The sequence below is a fragment of the Gossypium arboreum genome, chromosome 10, assembly GCF_025698485.1.
Source record: "Gossypium arboreum isolate Shixiya-1 chromosome 10, ASM2569848v2, whole genome shotgun sequence".
Taxonomy (NCBI): domain Eukaryota; kingdom Viridiplantae; phylum Streptophyta; class Magnoliopsida; order Malvales; family Malvaceae; genus Gossypium; species Gossypium arboreum.
In genome coordinates this window covers 8333897-8355804 of record NC_069079.1, presented here as the reverse complement: position 1 = coordinate 8355804, position 21908 = coordinate 8333897, and the positions used below count along the sequence as shown (strand labels likewise).

The 21908-nt window shown below is 30.8% G+C and overlaps 2 protein-coding genes and 1 pseudogene across 2 annotated transcripts; all 3 read right to left on the bottom strand.

The window, feature by feature from the left end:
* Positions 1-83: 83 nt before the first annotated feature.
* On the bottom strand, positions 84-3273 carry LOC108480746 (protein SAWADEE HOMEODOMAIN HOMOLOG 1). The gene is made up of 9 exons (XM_017783839.2): positions 3058-3273; positions 2750-2835; positions 2633-2678; positions 2402-2537; positions 1771-1831; positions 1179-1230; positions 861-1004; positions 663-782; positions 84-520 (listed from the first exon to the last, which is right to left on the bottom strand). Exons 1-9 carry the CDS (start codon positions 3106-3108, stop codon positions 476-478), a joined length of 741 nt encoding a protein of 246 aa, XP_017639328.1. The 5' UTR covers positions 3109-3273; the 3' UTR covers positions 84-475.
* A 5184-nt stretch (positions 3274-8457) lies between these two features.
* On the bottom strand, positions 8458-10450 carry LOC108482372 (S-norcoclaurine synthase 1-like). The gene is made up of 3 exons (XM_017785504.2): positions 9599-10450; positions 9137-9497; positions 8458-8750 (listed from the first exon to the last, which is right to left on the bottom strand). Exons 1-3 carry the CDS (start codon positions 10141-10143, stop codon positions 8520-8522), a joined length of 1137 nt encoding a protein of 378 aa, XP_017640993.1. The 5' UTR covers positions 10144-10450; the 3' UTR covers positions 8458-8519.
* A 4501-nt stretch (positions 10451-14951) lies between these two features.
* LOC108481237 (17.3 kDa class I heat shock protein-like) lies at positions 14952-19966 on the bottom strand (annotated as a pseudogene).
* Positions 19967-21908: the final 1942 nt, after the last annotated feature.

Below are 21908 nucleotides of genomic sequence, written 5' to 3'. Positions count from 1 at the left end.
ATCATTACTTCATTTTTTTTCCTCAAATATGTATTCAAATTTTGATTCAAAAGTGTGCAACTTTATACAATCATGACACATCATTAAAAAAAAATTATTTAATTTATAATATTGTCATAATTTAATATTAAAGTTATTATTCACTGTTGGATTACCTTTTTAAAAGGATTTGAGACATCATTGGGTTACAACTGTTATGCTGCTACTAAAGATGATTGTGTACCAAGAAATTGTTATTTTCTTCTTTTCATCATAGACTTCAATGAAGGCTTACATTAAACTTACAAATTGCTCATCAAAGGAGAGACGTATTCCTCCTTACGAACTACATCACTCCCTCAATAAGAAAATGCCGTTTTAAGAAGCTTGGATGAAGGCCCCTGACATCTCTTGTTTGCGAAAAATGTAAACACCAACTCATTGAAGAGTTGTTTACGGTTAATTTCGTCAATTTGTTTCTGCACAACTTCAGCTTTTAAGTAATAGGCCTGCGACATATCCTCTCCAGCGAAACATTTTCCTGGTGTGTATAACCAAGATAAATGAATGCGTGACAACATTAGTATGATTAAAACATCAAGTTGCAGCTATCCGTAAGGTGGATGGACACAAGCCAAAACAAAGAGAGGAGATGGAAGAGTGTGGTTATTGAGTTTGTATACCTCAGAGTAGTCATGGTCATAGCAGACCACGAATATGCATGTACATCCTTTATCATCATGTGTCTGCCTTTGAATATCCACAACATGCGCATCACAGTAGAGTTGATAATACTCTCTATCCTAATAGATCAACAGAGGTGCCGAGTGATTCAAATGGCCACCAACATCTAATCAAATAAGATAGTAAAAGGAAAATACCAGGTAGCACAGCACAAGGTCCCCAATATTAACCATACCACATTCCGAAGGTTCTAAAGGAATAGATCGTTCACGCACTGCAGTTTCTACATTCACCCACTCATCCTCTGCTTTATCAAATCCAGCAAACCGTACACGTACTTCCTACAATATATAACAGGTCATATGCATTAATAAATACTTGCAGTCTCCTTTTTTATAGTTAACTATAACCAGTAACAAAGGAACCAACAAAGGAAAGCATTAAAACAAGCACAGTAAGATACAGGAGCCTGCTACTTTATATCATAAAATACAAAACCGGTACAAGAATCTTACAAGTTCACCATTACAAAGGACCCTATAGTTGAGAAATGTTTCAACATCATACCTGAAAGCCAAAGAAATATTAGTCACATGCACTAGTTTAAGCCGCAAGGACCTTCATAAGATCCAAAAATAGTTTGGGTTTTGTCCTAATTCTATTAAAATAAAGATTCAATAGAATTACAACGTCTATATGTCCAGCCAAAAATTTGGAAGGCCAATCCAAAATCTATATCACACATCATTGGATCCTAAGTGCACCTCGTCCACAAATACAAGCCGCAATATCACTTCATTTCTTTACTATTTCCGGCTTTCTTAGTTTCTTTTCTATTCATCTGGGAGATTAATCTTTACCATAAATGTCCATGATTCCACACAACTTGACTAATAAGGGGTGCTTTATTAGATTCCTATTTTGGACATCCTCTTAGCATTCTTGATAAATTAGATACTGAAATCCAATCTAAACCTGAAATTTCGAGTCAATAATTTACTTCAAGATATAATAGCGAAGGTGTAGGCTTATAATGGCTTCTCTGAAGGTTAGACAAAAAACATTTGAATGACTTTTGCATGCCTTCATCAATATAGTCTTCCTCACCATGCATAATCTTTTGCTGATCTGGCTTCAAATGACAACTCCTTAAGGTCTTCAACTGTACCTGCATTAAAATGAATACAAGAAAATCCATACAGTTTCAGTTTCAACCAAAAAATAGAAGAACTTTGCAAGTTGGATAAAACACTACTTTTAAAATTTTGTGCTATTCATGATAGTGATAATTGTAACCATCGCCTCCAATTGTATATGTATATATGGTTGCTTGGCCTTAGAAATGAACCAACTTGAATGGTAGCTTTGGCTCGATTAGTTGACATAATTCAGTCAAGAATGCAGGCTAATCATAATAGTAATCTCTGCTTCTAAACTGAGTTTGAAAGAAGGGTATTAACATCAGCCTAATTTATGACAAGTAGCGGTCAATCGATAATGGTTAAACTATCAGACATTCATTTCATTCTTTTCGCTATGCAAGTTTTAAAATATTCCTTTTAGCACTTGTAAAACTTCAAACTTTATGAAAGTGACATCTTGATGTAGCAGCTAGCAAGTAAAGCTAGACAAAGCTAGGTCATATAGGATGAATCAAGCAACAATTCCCGAGTAACCATAAGATATTTACCGATAAATTAGACTAAAAAAATGTAAACTATGATGCCAACAAGTAAACCTTTTCGCTTTTGCATGACCTCTAGCGGTTTGCTTGAATCTTCACCAGAAAGATCAACAAATAGCTTTAAGGCCATTGCTGATGACTCTTGCTGAGTTTGTACCTCCATTTGTTTTTCTTGGAAAAAAAGTTGGACCTAAAAGACAAAAAGAGAGAGAGAGAGAGAGAAGATTTGTGAATGCCATTATGAACTTAACATGAAATCCGTAGGTACAATGAAATAAAACAAACCTGTTGCCATGTTATAGTAGATTTTCCAAGACGGTTTGAAGAGCAACTGTAAGAACAAAAAAACCCAAAGTAAGGAAAAAATAATAATCTTTTTATTTATAAAATAGAAAAAATCACCTGAATCTGGTAGCTAGATTGTTGCAGAATTCCTCATTAAGCGTTTCATCTCCTATTGCCTTGTACTTGTTCTCCATTTCCAGAATCTTTTAATCAGAGGGGAAAAAATGAGGATGTTTGGGAGATTAAAGAGGGAAAATCAAGAGGAACAATACAAAAGGGGAATTCAAAGAGAGGAAGGCGCTTCCATTTATGCGATGATCAAAACAGAAAGATTAAGCATAGGTAGAGAGGGAATTGAGGGTGGTCAAGAAGTTAGAAAAAAAAAAGAGGGGAAATGAAGAGGCCGAAGAGAGAGAATTACTTACCTCAGCTAAGGTGAATTCAGAAAGGGAATCCCATGAATCGTTGTCCACCATGTCTGACCAAAATCTGAAAAATCTTTGCCGTCGACACGACAGACACAGAATCTTCAAAAGTAACTTGGGTTTTGTTTTGAGGTTTACTTCTACTATTATTAGTATGTAATATGTCGGAGGTTTTTAATTTTATTGCTATCTTTTCAGCGAGTATGGACACTCAAACCTGGCCCAACCCAATTCTTTTCCATTGAATTTTTCTTTTTTCTTTTTAATTTTTTAACCAAGCATAGAGTCCACCATCTCTTCTTCTTTCGAGCTAAATATTGATGGAACTCACATTCCGTATTCAGTATTGGCATTTTCGGCAGCAATAGCAAAAGATGAATACTGTAGATGAATGTGAAGATAGGATATGCTAATTGCGATAGAATTATTGTTGAAATTGGAGGTACTCTAACTGTCGAAATCTTTCTTTTGAAAACGGAGTTATTTTTATTTTGAAAATGAAAAATAAAAAAAAAAGTCACGATCAATTTTTTTTATGAAGTGTGATTGGATCACATCATAATTTGATCATTTTAATAAGAGATTTGATTTCTTAAAATGATATTTTTAGTTTACGAAAATTTAGAAAATAAGTTCGGGAGTCAGTTACGTACGAGGAAGGATTAGCACCCTCGTAACGCCCAAAATTAGTACCTAGTTGATTAATTAATGTCTTAGCCTCGAAAGTCGAAAATTTGAAAAAAAATTTAAAATACGATCCTTTTTTGCATTATGCATTTTAAATAAAATCTCTTGAATTACTGAAAACATGTAAAAGGACCTTTTTTTTCGAAGTAATTAACATGTCATTTCCCGTAAGTTAGGATACGACACATTAAATCCCTGAAAATAAGTTGTCCTTTTACTTTATTATTTGATCGAATCTCATGTATTTAAAAATTTAAAGGATGTTCGATTATTTAGGATTAACGAGAAAATCGAAACCCCGTAAGTTATGGTACAACTTCTCAAATCTCCAAATACGAAACATTGGCTATTTTGAAAACCTTTTTTTGAATAATATCAAACGTAATATTTAAAACAATGTATTTTTCTTATTCGGGATATAACATAAAACGGCTTATTATTGAATAATACATTTAAATGTGATTTTTTGACGTGATTTTAACGAAATGAGATAAGAAAACGAAACGATGATATAGAAAACGAAATGACGTATACTAATAAAAACAATTTACAAGCATCACATAATGTACACTATTTTAACAATAATATGAACAATCAAAGATAAATGAAATAGATAGTAACAATGGTAATAATACCAAAGCATACACATAAAAGGACAACACCAACTTAAAAACAAAGAAATAAATAAAATAAATACATAAATAATGTAAGAGAAAATAGTTTATAAAAGTATTGAAAATATAAAACCAAATTAAAATATAAATGAAATTTAAAGGTACAATTTGGAATAAAATATATAAATAAATGAAATAATAAAATAATAATAATAATATATGTACAAGTAAAAAAAAATCTAATTTTAAAGGTATAAAAAGGGTAATAAATAGATAGACTTTAGAGATGTGCATGAACCGGGCGGCCCGGCCCAGCCCGAAGGCTCACCCAAAAAATAGAAGGGTTTGGGTAAAAATATAAGCCCGAAAAATAGGCTTGGACAAAAACGAGGCCCATTTAGAAAAGCAGCTGGGCCCCGGGTAAGATTTTTTTTTTGCTCAGGCTCTACTGATTTTAATATTAAATTATTTTTAATATTTTTATTTTAATTTTAAGTAACTTTAGTACTTTGACTTTACTTTTTTGTTGTTTTTAATGTTACTTTGATATTGTAAAACTTTTGTTATTAATATAATTTGGTTCTTAATTTAGTTCTAATTTGTTTCAATTTTTAATTTTAATATAATTACTTTTTATTATATTTTTAATTTATGTATTATTTTAAGAATTATTTTAGTCTCATTTTTATTTGTTTTTTATTTTAATATTTGTTTTATGTTTTTAAATGTATTTGATTTATTATATTTTAAATTTTTTATTTAATAAAAAATAAAAAATTTAATATGGTCGGTAAGTGTTGTGGCCTACTATTTTTTCCTGCAGGCTTGGACAAATTTCTAGACCCATATTTGGCGGGCGGGCCCTGCATTGAAAATGGGCAGAATTTTTTGTGGGCCCGACCCTGCCCATGCACACCTCCAAGATAGAGGTGATCATGGGCCGAGCTGGGCCGGGTTCGGGTCGGGCCCATACAAAATTTTAGGCCCGTCTACTAGGCCGGGCCCGAAATATGGGCTTAAAAATTTGTCCAAGCCCGATCCAAAATAAAATTGCTAAGCCCGAGCCCAACCCGGCCCGACCCATATTAATTTTTTTCTTATTTCATTAAATAAAAAAATTTAAAAATATAATAAATCAAATATATTTAAAAACATAAAAACAAATATTAAAACAAATAAAATGATACTAAAACAATTATTAAAACAATACATAAATTGACAATATAATAAAAATGGTTTTATTAAAATTTTAAAATGATTAAAATAAAATAAAAATATATTAATATATAATTAATTTGGGCCGGGCCAAAAACTCTTACTCGAGGCTGCCCGTTTTCTAAAAGGGCCTTTTTTTGCCCAAGCCATTTTTTAAGGCGAGCCTTGGTGGGCCGAGCTATCCAAACCATGATCACTCTACTCTAAGATAGATGAATAGATAATAAAAAATAATAATAGATAACAAAATACCAATAATAATGAAGGCATAAATGAAAGAAAATAAAAATGAAAGAAAATAAAAATGAAAGAATAATAAGTGAATACAAGGATAAAAATAAATAAATGTATGAATGAATGTAAAAATAACTAAATAAAATAAAGCAAGAATAGTGTGCAAATAAAAGAATAAATGTTTGAAATTAAGCAAATAAAGAATTAAATTGGAATTAAAATGAAATTTGGAGCCTAAATTATAATAAAATAAATGAATAAACACAAAAAACACTAGATTGAAACTCGAATGGAATTTAAGGGGCATAAATCGGAATAAAAAATGAGGTAAAGGACCACATTGAAAAGCGCCAATAACTTAGAGGGACCAAAAGGGAAAATATTTCTGCCCTCCAAAACGCAGCACCTTACACGAGGCTAAAATGCAATAAAAGTAAAATTCTAGGGCAAAATCAAAAGAAAAAAAGAACAAAAATGATCTAATTGAAGCGGGCCAAAGAAGCGGAAGGACTAAACAAGGAAATATCCCTTCCGCTTAAAAAAACACAAGGATCCTTAACCTGGAGCGGGTTGGGTCAGCCTATTTCGCATCAAAACGACACCTTTTAGCGTCTGGGGTCATTAAATCAAAACGACGCCGTTTTGATAAGTTATATAAACCAAATTTTTACCCAAAAATTTCATTTAGCCCATTACTTTAAAAAAAGCTTAAAAAAAACCTTTCAAAAATTCTCTCAAGCCTTCCCACGTCCGGCCATAGCTCCGACCCGATTAGCCACACCGCGTCACGGTCATTGACGAGGACGCCGTTGTCTCTGAAATTAGAAAATTAAAAATTTTCTTTTCTTTTTTGGCGATAGAAAATTAATAAGTCTTCTTCCTTTTTTTTATTTATATTATATAAGTATATGAATAAAAAGAAAAAACATAATCGAAAAAAAGAAAAATAAAAAAATAAAAATAAAACTACCTTTTAGTTTCTGATTCGATTTCCTCTTTTGTATTTCTTTGCTTGTTTTTTGTGAACTTCTTTCTCTATTTTTTTATTTAAAAAATCTCTCCTTTTACATTGATCTCTTTGTGGCTTTTATAACCACATTGATACAATATTTTATTTTTGCTACTGTTTGTTGTCAATCTTTGCTACTGTTTTCTTGCTGTTCTGCTTTTGTGTTCTTTGCAGGTTTGGTGGTCAACAGAGCGAAAGCTTTGGCTTTTTTCATTTTGGTGCAACGGAGACAGTCCTCGGGCAATGTGCGCATCACGAAGGCACGTGGGTGGCAGTAGGGAATCGCGACACTGAAGGCTAGCTAGGGTTTCAGCTTTGTCGAAACTAGTTTAGGGCTGGGCCTATCAGGCCATTAGGGTTTAGGTTAATTTCAGGCCTTTTGGACCGAATGTAACTTGAGTTATTTGGGCCTTTTTTTTTTGTGTAAATGGACTATTAAACTTTTAACTTATTTCTTTGGGTTTTTTTTTTTTTTGGTTTATGATGGGTCGGGCAAAAATGGGCTTCTACACTAGCTATCAAGGAAATTCGAGGAGGCATTTAAAGTCAGTGGAACAGAGATTTGATTTTAAGAATTTAAGAACTATGCATAAGTGATTGGCATGTGGAAATTAAATAGATACCAAGGATGCGAATTTTGCTCATCATATTCTGATTGGATTGATGAAGGGAATTATCTATTGATCCCAAAATATTCCATGTAGCTCTTTCAAAGGTTGCTGACCAGATATGATTAGATAGACGATTCTTGATGCCTAATCTTGTTGATACTAATATTATTTTCTTATTGATACACTTTTATTTTTTTTTTGGTAAAAAAAAATCATAAACTTTGTTGAATTTCATACTTGTGATTCAACCACCTCAATTGAGAATTTTTTATTTTTATTTTTGCAAACTAAGCCTATTTATTTAGAGTAAATTACACTCAATACCATTAAATTAAAAAAAAATATACATTATATTTTCGACGCTGTTAATTTTAGAAAGTTATAGAGTAAACCCTAACAAATGGTACGAACAAGCATCCGTCAATAATAAAGAAGAAATTACATGAGACCACTCTTTACAAACATTAAAATAGTCCATACAATTAGAATTATCCCACGAAGCATCACTACTTCCAATTATCTTCTGTGAAAGTGTGTTTCATCAGTTTAATCTGAATATTAAAAAGTTGTATTAAAGCTTTTAGGATGATAAGTTGTAATATTTGTGAGGATATGAAACTTACAAATTGTAACAAATTTATTAGTAAATATTTGTACACATCCATGACTTGTAAGTAGGTAAAAGATTATTCTATAATAAAACTATTATAACTTGTAACTTGGCTCAACCGGCCAAGTTAATCAATAAGGATGTTCCAATAAAAGACAGACTATACACTTGAGAGAAGGGCACTTTGGTTTGGGTGGTGAGTTATGGATGTAGGTCAAAGCAACTCAACCACCTTCAAATATTTTCTGGAATGCTTGTTTTGGGTTTACCATGTTGTTCTCTAACGTATTAACATCCATTTATTTTCTAGGCACATCCCAAAGGAGAGGTCTTTGCATCTCAATTTAGGAAAGGTCATACCGGGACATTTTCCATTGGCTAAAAGTAAATAAGATTTAAAATCCGTGGCAAAAATTTAAGTTTATATATTATCAAGATGTGTAGTCTCTTCATTGCTTGATGGATGATGACTCTTAACAGCATTAGAATTTGTTGTAAACAAAGACTAAAATATGGTAAACAAGTGTCAAAACGATTGCAGCAATAGCCTGTTGGCTGAGTGAAATAATGTTCTTCCCCTTTTGTGGATCAACCTTGGTGGTGTTGGTGGTGCTTGGAGGAGAGTAAAGGAATGCCATTGAAATGCAGTCTTCTTTCTCTCCTTTATAAATGGGCCTCCCAATTACATGCTTGAATTGTCCACCACTTAATGCCTGTACCAGCAGCAACAGAAATGTATGTAGTAATGAGTATGGACTAATATTTCATATTTTTACATTTACAGGAGAGCAGAGATATGACACACTGATTGCTCATCATTTCCTCCATTCAGTTTCCACTATATCATGACATCAGACCCACATAGCTGTCATTGCTAATGTGTTACATTATCTAGCATTATGTTGTCCCATAAAGCAGATACATAATATATAATTTTTTTGTCATCAGCACCTACCAAAAAGACCCAAACTCGCTGGGTGACTGCATGAATCAGATGAGTTTAGCTAATCGGTCCTTTAGTTTGAAGTTAATTGGCAAAAAAGAAAAGCAGCAACCACATAAAAGGCCAAAGCAATCTTAGAAAGTATGTAAAAGTTACCTGAGTTTGATCCCCAACTGTTATGACCAAGGCATCTTTATCAGGGCAGAAAGATACCCAACCTTTCTTTGAATACACATGGAACTCAGAAGATCCATCACACACATGCAAACACAAGGCATGTGAATAATCAAACCCTCTTATTAGCATTCTGATCACATCATACCTTAGAGATCCACTGCATTTCTCAGCTGACATATTCCGGCTATGCTTGTACACATAACATCCAGACCCAATGCCACCTTGCCCTTGCTTCATATCATTTTCATAGTCTGTTTTTGGTGGCAAATTTTGCCTGATAGCCATCAGAATTTTCTCAGCCACTTTCTCAATGTCACACAGTAGACTCTCCATCTTCTCACTGAATATGTTGAAAAGAACAACGTCCCAAATATTTTGTATATTAAATACGGCCAAAACTAAATGATAAAACAGCAAAAGACGAGCATTGTTTGTCGTTACCTGAAATTGGAGTAGCCAACAGGCCAAATCGCCTCCATTTCCAACTTCAAGCCTGCACCTCTACACCACACAAACTCTTCACTCACTTTGCCTTCACCTTCTTCTTCTTTTTCCCCATGAGCTTCCTCGAAGCCGTATAACTTCTCTGGTGGTGACCTTGTCACTGCCCTTCGTTTCTCCGGTGGTAGCTGAAAAATGCCAGCAGCAGCTGCCAGGGCTGACCGTATACATTCTCCCTCAATTCCATAATTCACCAACTGAAAGCACCCGATTCTTGCTATGGAATCCAAAATCTTGGAAAGAGAGTCGCATTCCATGGAACTCAACAGCTGGAAATCAATCTTGGGTGGGTTTTCAATGAAGTTCTGCCTAGGGAACACCTTGTCAGGCAAAACCAAATCAGGGACACGTAGAGAATGTTGAAGGAATTCAGAGAGAACATCCTCATTGGTGACGCAGGACCTGCGGCCACTAGCGATCGGAGATGGCGGCGGTGCACGGAAATCGAAGGGCTTTTCAGGCATGGATTCAGGTGACAATGCCATGAGAAAATGAAAACAAGTATAAATAACAGAGGATCACACAACAAGAGAAATGTTGTTTGATTCTTTTGATAAACAGCTTAGTTTAGTTGTCAGTGTTTGGAATAAGCAATATATTTTGGTTGATGGTACATGGTTAAAGAAAAAGTGAAGTGGAAACACAATGATGGCTTGTGATAGGGGCATTGTATACAGTTGGAGAATCATCACAAACATTGTTAGCTTTTTCTCCTCCGCTGCTCTACTCTTTTTATTTTGCATCTTTATAACAAGATTTGCCTTTTTACGTTTGTGACTCATTGCACGCTTTGCTTCCAATGCCTTTTTCTAAAGGGCTGAATATGCTCATCTTGGTTTTATGGTTCATTACTTTTTTATCCAACTACCTACTTGGTTAATTTTATTTTGACTTCTTGGCCTAAAATGGTACATAAATTTGACTTTTTAGTTTAAATTAATATTTCCGGTAATTGAACTATTTGAACCAATTTGAACTATGAATTCAAGTTTAGTTACTAATTTGAACAAAAAAAAGTCAAACTTAGGTATCAAATTGAACCTTGAGGCCAAGTTTAGATACTTAACTAGATAAAGAAAAAACTCTTAGGTACTAATTTAAACTTTAAAGCTAATTTCAAGTACCAAAATATATATTAATCCTTTTAAACCAATACATATTTGCTTACCTTTATAACTTTTAATAATCTTTTGAAATTCCCATTAAAGTTTCTTTTTTATACAGGGTGATTAAAAACAACTATGAGAATAAAATTAATTATTATAGTCATGAAATTGAGATAAAAGTAAAAAATAAAATAAAGAACACCAAATTAAAATTAAGTTTATATATAATAAAAAATATAAAACACGAAAACCATATATATATTAAATAATAAATATAAACATAATAAAAGTTTTATATACTTATTAGACTTTAATATAAAAACAGATCTTATATATAATAACCTAATTAATAATATATATATTTTCTTATAACTGCTCAATTTATATTTATATTCTACAATATATTTAATATTTATAAAATCCACTTTCAAAAGAAAAGGTTGTAAAATCAAGCCCCACGTAACGTAAAAATGGAGCGAAAACTAAAAGAGGTTAAAATTGTAATTAAAAAAAAAAAAAGTAGATCCATTGGCATGACTTTTGCCCCCGCTGGCATATTATTGTTATCCTCCACCAGAAAACTAAAGCTGGAGTGAGATTAAAACTTCCAAACACTTTCCACCATTTGCTATCCGGATAAGATTTACATTTAATATAATTTCAATATCATTTTTCATATTATTTATACATTGTTTTAGTAATATTTTTAACATAAACCTTGAATTCTGAATTTTAAAACTTTAAACTTTGACTCTCAATTCCTTAAACCTTGAGTCTAGGATTCAAAGTTCAATGCTCAAAGTTTAAAGTCCATGGTCAATGATCCAAAAGTCTAAAATCTTAAATTTAAGATTTAGAGTTTATGATTTGAAATTTAGAATTCAAGGTTTAAGTTAGAAATATTATTAAAATTATATGTAAATGACATTAAATAATTAGTAAGAGAAATAAAATAATATATCGCCTTTGTTTCATATAATCTTTTTTCAGTAATGGAGGAGGAATATTCTCCAATATTTTATCTCCTTTTTTATCCAAAGAGAACCTAAATCTTGTCACTAAATGGCGAATTGATTTTTTCTTAAATTCGGCCTCGTTTTATAGGAAAACAGAAAAGCTAGGTTGAATTTCCATTTTAAACCATGGAAGCTTCTTGCTGCTGCTGATTACTAATAAGTAACTAGCATGTGGCTCTGAATTGATTAATTACATGGCATCGTGGACATGAGAGAAAAGTTAAGGGGCGAATAAAACTTTATTTTACTTTAAAAAATTTAAAAAAATTTAAATTTTAAATTAATTAAATCGAGTTATTCGACTTTTTCGAGTCAATTTGATTAATGAATTTGAATTTTAAATTGAGTTGAGTTAAATTTTATAACACAAATAATAGATTGGTATAAATACCTATTTAATTCTGTTAAATTTAAAAATGAGCAAATTTGTCACTTTCATAACAAAAATTAAAAGAACAAGAAAAATAAATTTTAAAATTAAAAATATTTATAAAAATTTCAGAATTTATATTTTTAATAAAATTAAAAACTCTAAAAAATCTAAAGAATAGACAAATAAACTTTAAAAATTTTAAAATTTATAAAATTATAATTTTAGGACCTAAATAAGTAAATCAACAATTCAAGTTTATCATTTTTTTTCTTTTATTTTGCTTTGAAAGAGTTTCAAATATATATGGTTTTAAATTTATGTGCTCTAAGATAAAATTTGTTATATTGTAACAAAATTTTAATTTGAAGTGTTTAATTTTTAAGTTAACTCGAATAATTTAACTTGATTCGATTCGATTCGACTCGACTCGATTTTCATTTTACTCTAATCAATTTGAAAAAATTCCAATTGAATAAAATGAGACTTGTCAAGTCAACTCGATTAACTCAAAAAATTTTCGCTCGATTTGATGTAAATATTAAATCAGATTCTCCTTAATTTTAGAGTTAAAAAGGGTATGCTTTGGGCTGGGACCATGACAGTATGATTGTTTAATTCAAGTTTTGAGTATAGACCCACCATCCTACTTTTAATTGGGCTGATGTCATATCTGAAAAGGCAAAGTTTGAGCCCAATGTTTTGTTTAAAATGAAAATGGACCCCCAGTGGCTCAAAGGAATCAACTCTGTAGGCCTATTTTGCAAAATTACTTTTATCTGTTTTTCTGGCCCGCCGAACATGGCATCTATTTGTAGATTGTTGAAAATCTTTTTATTGGGATGAAATAACATTTTATTCTTCCAACTTAGCAATTTTTTAAACTTACTCCCTAAATCTTTTCTTTTCTTCCAACTTGGTAACGATTCTCAATTTTGATCAATGTTATACTTTAAGATTATATCAATTCAGCACTTACAGGTGAAGCCACACAGAAGATTATAAGGTCAATTGACCTAAAAAAAAAAGTATATAATTGGTGAATTTACCTCACAAAAAAGTTCAAAATGTCCCCCAAAAATTTTAATTCAAAATGTCACCCAAAAATTTTAACTTCATAAAAAATATGAAAATGACCTACCAAAATTTTTGAAAACAAAATATTATTTTATATAAAATAAATTAATTTCTCTCCACTACTAAAACTCTAAAATCTTTAATCTTTTTGATTTTCTTCAACATTTATCACTTTTTCTCAAATTTCTCTTATTCTCTCGCACACTCTCAATAATTTTTACAAGATAGGTGATTAATCTTCCAATACTTTCAAGTGGGTCTCTTTAATTTGGAAATAACTTTTATTTTCTTTTTAAGCTTTATTGTTAATCACTAGAAAATAAGGGTTGTGACTAACTTCTAGAAAATTAGGATTGTGGTTTTTCTTATAATTGATTAGGATTTTTTATGCAATATCTAGTTTTTATTTATTTATTGAATGAATTTGAGATATTGACTTTGTATGAGATTCATAACATCTTGACTAAAAATTAGTTTTAGAGGTTGATTAATATAAATCATTAAAGAAATTAGGATTGATTGTATTTATAATCTTGAATATTGATTAGAAATTTGCTAGTGTGATTATTGTGAATCTTGTATTTGAAAACTAACATATTGCATTCTCATTACCCAAAAAAAAAACACTTAAGTGATTTTTTTTTTTGTAAATAAAAATTGCTAATTGTATGTTGGCTTTGGGAAAACCTTTGTGATTAAAGCTTAGATTTATTTGTTTTAAATGTTTAATAGGAATAATAAAGTATTTTAAAAGAAAGTATACTAGTGAAATAGGGTATTTTCTAAATTAAAGAAGACTTGGATTTATTCATTCTAAATCCATAAATTATTGGCAGCTTTAATCTGCAAACCCATTGTGTATTCATAGGCAGCATATTAACTTGTAAGCACTCGCAGTTTATCCACAACTTATACTGACAGCTATCATTTGCAAATTCGTTGTGTATTCACAACTATTAATAGCATATTAACTTGCAACATTGGTTGTTTATCCACAAACTGGAGTATCCGGGATGTAAGAGTTCTGGGAAACTCTTACTGTGGAGTGTAACAGTGGGGTAAGACCTATTTATACTGCTAAACTGGAATTGCTATGTATTGCATCATTACGCATAAGCATGTTGGAATGAACTGTCACTTTGTGTTATGCTATGATATTGCTAATGAAATGTATACTATTATTACATATGCTTGGTTACTGTTTGGCATTGATTTACTTGTTAAGAAGTGGATGCGGCATCCAAAGAGTCTCAGCTCAGTTTTTTTTTCCTAAAATAGTTTTATATATATTATTTGATATTCCATTATTTAGAGTTTGTATTATTATTTTATATCAAATTGTGGCATGAGATTTAAGATGTGATAACAAGATATGTTTATTATTGAGTTATGCATGAATTCCCGGTTTTTATTCAAAAACAAACCACTGATCAATTTTTTGTTGCTATATCTTAATTAAGGCTTTGAAGATTTATAAATGGGCATTTAACTAAGTTTTCTATAAAATTAAACACATGTTTTAAAATGATTGTTTTCAAAACTACGATAGCTCCTTGAAACATTTCGGTAGCTAATGTAATCTTCTAAAATCGGGTTTAAAGTCTAAGCCGAGTTGGAGAGATTACATTTACATCATTTAACCAACATTGTTTTGTAATGGTAATAGACTCTATTCAAACATCATTAAACCAATGATTTTTTTCTCAGAAATCTTAACCAAAAATCTAAATGGCTTTGACATCAAGCTTCTTTACTTCCACATTAGGAACAATAACAATGAGAACCCCATTTTCCATGGATGCTTTAACTTGTCTGTCTTTGCATTCTCAGGCAACCTAAACTGCCTTGAGAACTTGCCATTTCTCCGCTCTACACGATGTCACATCTCGTTTTTCTCTTCCTTCTCACATTCCTTTTGCCACTTATTTGAATCACCCTTTCATCTTTGATTTCCTCTTTCTTAAGTCCAGGAAGATTGACTTTGAACACAATAGCATCCAATGTCTCTTTCTAGTTGATGCGAGTGTTGGCCAAGGTCGAATTTTCTCCGAAAAGTGATTCCAAATTCTTGAAATGGTCCCTCATACGTCGATGGCGAATCAATTGAAGATGTTACTCTGTTGGTTGCCAAAGAAACTCGGGATCAAAGACTTTTTTAATCGGAAAAGTGATTTCAAGTTCTTGGAATTGCTTTTAGGTGTGTTGGGGTGAATTTGAGAATTAAGTAATTAGGTTAATTATTCTTTGAATTGAGGTGAAGATGCATAGGCTGGGTATTTGAAGGATGCATAGGTGGTGGAGAGAGGGAGGGGGAGATGATGGTGGGGTGAGGGAGGTTCATTGGGGGTGAGAGGGACGGAGTGGGAGGGTTTTTATTTTATTTAATATTAATATAATTACATTTATATGATATTAATATTAATATAAAATTTAATTTATTATTATATTTTTTTCAAAATATTTATTTATTTTTATATATAATTATTCCTTGTCAACATTTTTTTGAATTTTTATAATTAGGACCAAGTTGAGACCATTTGTAAATATTACGAGTTAATTTTTTTAAAATTATGACTAAATTGATATAATATGTAAAACTTGATGGCTAAATTTATTATTATATTGATTTTTAATGCCACTTCAGCTTGTCGTTTGTGATTTTTACGGGAGTAACCAAAAGAGCCGAACTAAGAAATATGGGTCCTTAAATTGCAAACTTTTTATTTTGGATGCCTAGAATAATATTTTTATGAGTGAGTGACTATTTGTGTAATTTACCTAAAATATTAATATATAAAAATTTCTATAAAATATCTTCAATTTTTACCAATATATATATATATATATATATATATATCTTATAATGACCTAATTTTCAGTTGTATCGGGAATAGAGATTTGAGATCACTAAATCCGACGGGTGAGTTGAAAATTTAATAAATTAATACCTATGAGTCAAATGTGAATATAAAAGTTATTTTGAATTAGTGAATTTGGTGATTTAAAAGAATTAATTAGGTAAATTGGGTCGAGAATGAGGTATCGAGACCTCGACTTCATAAATCGAGCCATAAATATTTTTACAAATATTTATGGAGTGTTGGTGAGGTAGTAATAAAATTTAGTCAGAAAATTTTGACGTTTGGGTGGTTAATTAAATAAAAAGGACTAAATTGAAAAGGGTGTAAAAGTTGCTAAAAGATTAAATAGCTCAATTTTCAAATGAGGAAGGACCTAAAGTGTAAATAAGCCCAAAGGAGATATTTTGGGCGGCAATAGCTGAGAAAAATCAGGAAATGGAAGGGCAAAATTGGAAAATTGCCAAAATTGGCTAAATAAAAATGGGACTAAATTGGAATATCTAGAATTCTCTTCATTTCTCTTCATATTCATCAGCTGAAAAACAGCCATGGAGGAGGGTTCAAGTTGGTTTTCATACTCTAGCTTCATTTAAGTTTAATTCTTGCTTTCTCCTTGAAACTTTTATGTTTTTGGACTTTTACAATTGGGTCCAACTTACTATTTCATTAGTTTTTGATTCCATGTCTAATTTTTGAAGTTGTTATGGATAAGTGCTGGAAGTATATGATGATTTGGCATGGAATTAGAGCTTTAAATTGTTTATATTCTGATTTTATTGAAAGAATTGAATAGAAAGTGAATGTTTGGGACCTAATTGTAAAAGAGTTTGAAGTTAGAGTTTTATGTGGAAATTATGAATTTCAATAGTTATGAAATAACTTATAATGTCTAGAAAAAGTATTAATTGAGAAAATTATCTTAATTGAGGGGTTAATTGAGCAAGGACTGAATTGTATGAATTGTGAAATTTGGGGTAAAATGAAAATTAACATTTTGCACTAAAACTGTTTTGGGCAGCAGCAGTAGTTTAACTTTGAAAAATCACCAAAAATTTTATAAATCGAATTATAGGATGAATAAAATATGAAATTAAAGCTTATTGAATCTAGTTTCTTATAAAAGAAATTTTGTAAGCAATGAAATTGTAAATCATGAGATACAATAACTTTTGTGAGACAAGGTCAGAATGATTTCGGGTTCCCCTGTTTTGAATTTGGAAAATCATCAAAAATTGGATAAAAATAATTAGAGGCTTAAATTTATATATTTAGAATCCTGAATGAGTCTATTTTCAATAGAAACAAAATAAGACATCATTCAAATCTTTTACGAGAAGATAATTAATTTTTAGTGAAGAAGGGTCGGAACTGTCAGACAGCAGAACAGGGGAGACTTCAATGAATAAACTTTATTAATTGGCCCAACCAAAAATTATGAAATTTTTATGGTAAGAATACATATAAGTCTAGTTTTTGGGAAAATTTATGGATCTTAATTTTGAGTTCTGTAGCTCAAGATAAAAATAATTTAGTGACTATGACACAGATGGACAACTTAAATATTCACATAAGTAGATAATGAAAATTATGGATAATATTACCTACAAGTGTGTTGTTTATACTAAGGATGTGGATGGAGAGGAGGAGGAGAAAAAATACAAAAATATATGAATGACTCGTGTATAAATTGATCACATGCCGGATTATAATCGATAAGTGTTGGATTTGAAATGATATAATGTTTTATTTGGAATATTTATTATGAAATTATAATTATCATTATAATACAAAAATTGAACTTGTGAGTTTATATGGCTAAATTTTAGTGATTATTTGTTAATTTTATGAATTTCATGATGTGTTATTTCATATGTATTGATGATAAAATCGTGAATAATGTAAAAGCATGAAAATTGAATAAATGATCAAATTGAGCATTTCAGTTCAGTGACAAGATGAATTGAAGGAAAAGACCATGGTTGGACCATGGCAACAAGAGATAAGTGATAGCTTCGGCTACACTTATCTGATCAAGGATAAATGAAAGTGATAAGTAATAGCTTCGGCTACACTTATCTGATAATAGCTTCGGCTACACTTATCTGATCAAGGAAAAGTGAAAGTGATAAGTGATAGTTTCGACTACACTTATCTGATCAATGACAAATGACAAGTGAAAAGTGGTAGCTTCAGCTACCTGATCAGTGAAAAGTGGTAGCTCGGCTACGATCGATGAAAATGGTAGCTCGGCTACGATCGATGAATAGTGGTAGCTTCGGCTACAAGTGACAAGTGACAAGTGACAAGTGATTTCCGTATAAGACCATATCTGGGATATGGCATCGGTGTGATATATGCTACTGTATAAGACCATATCTGGGATATGGCATCAGTGAGATATGTGATTCGTGTAAGACCATAGCTGGGCTATGGCATCGATATATGAATATGTGTAAGACCATAGCTGGGCTATGACATCGATATATGAATATGTGTAAGACCATAGCTGGGCTATGGCTGTGAAGATGTGTAAGACCATAGTTGAACTATGGCATCGAGAAAACGAAGTACTCAATACCGTAAGACGTTCACTAATTTGACAAAGTTTGGTAAGTGTTACATGGAATTATGTGATACAAGGAAGTACGAGTTGATAAGATACGAGTATAGAACTTGGTTGATAAATGAATTCATTTGTGATTATATGATTGTTCATCTTGAATGTACTGTCCATATGTATTGATAATTCAAATGTTTTAATGTATAAAATTCCGATATGGAATAAATTGAACACGAGACAAATAATTATGAAATTGAACTCAGAATTCATGAAAATGATGGTTATTGATATATGGAGACATGAGACATTGATATATGAATATGGAAAATGTTTGATAAATGTGTTTATTCATAATTATAGAATTATATACCTCATGTGTACTATTTGCAAAAGATGATATTTCAAATACTTTGGTTATTTAAGTTTAAATATGAAATAGTATGAAATCAAGATAAGCTTTTATGAAAATATATTTAGATTACAGAGATATGGCTGATATATGTTGTATGATTACATAACGTGAAATTGTGTATATATATGAGAAATTTAATGAGAATTAAGCCCATACACGTTTCTTGTTATTTATATGAAGTGTACGACTAACAAGGGTGATGAAGTTATAAACAGAGAGTTACATGGGTTGAAAACACGAGCGTGTGACTCTCCAAAGTGTGAAAATTTTCTAAGTGTTGCAAAAGTTTCATATGTTTACGGTTTGGTCCCGAACGACCCTGAATGTATGTTTTGGGCCCCGTAGGCCCATATAAAGGACATTAAACATATGTATGAAAGTTTTTAATTTAGAAAAAAAAATTTATGGCTGATTTTTTTTATATGATTGATCATATTAAGTTCGGTAATGCCTCGTACCCTATTCTAGACTCGGAATACAGATAGGGGGTGTTACATATCTTCAATACTATTCTAACATAAAAAAAAAAAGAGCACAATAATTATTATGTTGCATCTATTATATTTGAAAATTTCAAACACAACATTAACATAATATAAAAAGTTTAATTAAGTCAATAAGCTCTTGACAAAAGTATTATAGTAATATAGCATAAAAGTTGAGTTCAATTGTAGCAACTCATCTTTTACACTAAAATATTAAAAAAGGCCAAGACCCTAAACACATATATTTCGAAATGGATGTAAAAAGATAGATTTCAAAGCACAAAGCAGGATACCATTATTAACACCCATATATATATATATATATATTATTCTTTTCCACTCTTACCTTTCTTTCATCAACAAAAAGTATGAGCCAATATCCTACCTTTGGCACTCGCACACTCAAACTCAACAATCTCATTGCTAGAGATTGGTTTTTTATAAGAAGTTACAGGTAAAGTGGTCCTTTTATTGATTATATGTAAAATTTTAGTTCAACGTTACCATACTTAAAATTTTATTAATTTTACATAAAATGTAAATATGAATTAAACTAATTTAATAGAAAAGGTAAATGAGAGAGTAGTAGTGATATTAATATTGAAGTAAAAGAGTGAGAGGAAAAGTTAGCATTGTTGATTATAAAGTAAAAAAAGGTACGAAATTGAATTTGAAAAGAGTGCAGGAAGCATTCTAGAATACTTGTTATTATGTAATTCAACATTACTTGTTGAGATATTGTCCAGGAAGAAATTGTCAAATAAATACAAATTCAACTTGTGAACCGCTGAATAATTTAATGATATTAAAAATTAATCTTCGACATATTTATGGTTTAATTTTGACTCAACATGTGCTGACGGGGCTTGAATCTGAATTTTTAGGTTGCGACTTTCCAAAGCATCAAATTTGACAGACTTTTCCTTTCTTACCTCAAAAGCAATCTACTTCACTTAATTCTCAATATGTTTTAAATTTAGGGTTTATATTAAATACCCACATCATTTGCACATGTATATATAAACGAAGCTTCTTCGCACGTGGGGTGCATCAACTCTGGATTGGTTCTTCTATTCTTCTTAAATTTAAAAATTAACTCTTATATTTTAATTTCATCTCCTTAATTCTTTTATTAAAATTTTATGCCTTTATATATTATTTGAATAGTTTAATATCTTGAACACATGAAAAATAATAATACAAACATATATAAACGCTTGAAAGGAGTGATAGGAAAGTGAACACTTCTTTGACACTATGTCTGGAAACATAAAAACAAATCAAATACATTGGGATTGTTTACGTAGTTTAGTTTCCTTGTAACTTAGTGAGAAATATTCACTCTCTTCAATAGTTACAACAAGTGACTATCACACATCCGTGATAATTCTCCACATTTCCTAACCTTGAAAATCGATACTCTCACCACACGGCAAGTAAAACCTTAACACAAGTGGTTTTACCATAAACCTGCACTCTTAGTGTTTCTTACTTGAATAAGGTAAGTGCTAAAAACTTTGAGAACAAAAACCTATATAAGTCTCTCCCTTAAAATAGATTTATGCATGAGACTTGTTAACATAGAAGATTTATAACAACCCCATTAAAATAATAATACAATAAACAATTTACAATATAATAGTAGAGAATAAAATAATTGTAGACTCTTGGCAATTAATCACAGACTTTCAATTCAATCCAAATGTTCAAGTTGCAATGGATTGTCTTGGGTGATTTAATTTAGTATAATCTTCAATATAAGTTCCCTAAGTAATATGACCTTCAATAAGATATTCTCCAAATAATTAGCACAATCCAACCAAACCGTTCAATAAATTGCCAATAATTCAAATATGAAAATGATCACTTATGCATCACCAAAACAGAAAAGTGGACTTAAAAACCAATTTCATATTTTTCAACAAGATATATATACTTACAAAATTTTAAAAACACACATAAAAAAAAGCATAAGCATCATATTAAAGAAAATATAAATATTACACAAACAATTCTTTTCCATTGAATTTCATAGAATAAAAGAGAATATATCTCCCATTTGTCAAAACGAGCCAACCTAACTAAAAATCTAAAATGACTTAAAAAAAACTGACATTGCGAAACTGGTGTTAAATCCATTGCTGAAATAAGAAATTCTAGAATGAGGTTGTTTAGGGATAGGTTTAAAGGTGTTGTATAAATTGTACAAAATAGGCAACTCGCAATAAAATTGGTATGACCATATCGTGATTTTTAAAAAAAAAAAATGACATTGCTAAACTGGTGTTAAATTGATTGCTCAAATTTCTTAATTCTAGAATGAGGTTGTTTAGGGATAGCATTAAAGGCATTGTATAGATTGT

Coding starts and splice junctions, on each gene's coding strand:
- LOC108480746 (XM_017783839.2), bottom strand. CDS start 3,108: ATGGTGGACAACGATTCATGGGATTCCCTTTCTGAATTCACCTTAGCT. Junction 1,832..2,401: donor GGTCATGCAAAAGCGAAAAG/GTTTACTTGTTG, acceptor ATTTTAATGCAG/GTACAGTTGAAGACCTTAAG. Junction 1,231..1,770: donor TCAGCAAAAGATTATGCATG/GTGAGGAAGACT, acceptor TTTGGCTTTCAG/GTATGATGTTGAAACATTTC.
- LOC108482372 (XM_017785504.2), bottom strand. CDS start 10,143: ATGGCATTGTCACCTGAATCCATGCCTGAAAAGCCCTTCGATTTCCGT. Junction 9,498..9,598: donor GTTGGCTACTCCAATTTCAG/GTAACGACAAAC, acceptor CAACATATTCAG/TGAGAAGATGGAGAGTCTAC. Junction 8,751..9,136: donor CAGTTGGGGATCAAACTCAG/GTAACTTTTACA, acceptor CTGCTGGTACAG/GCATTAAGTGGTGGACAATT.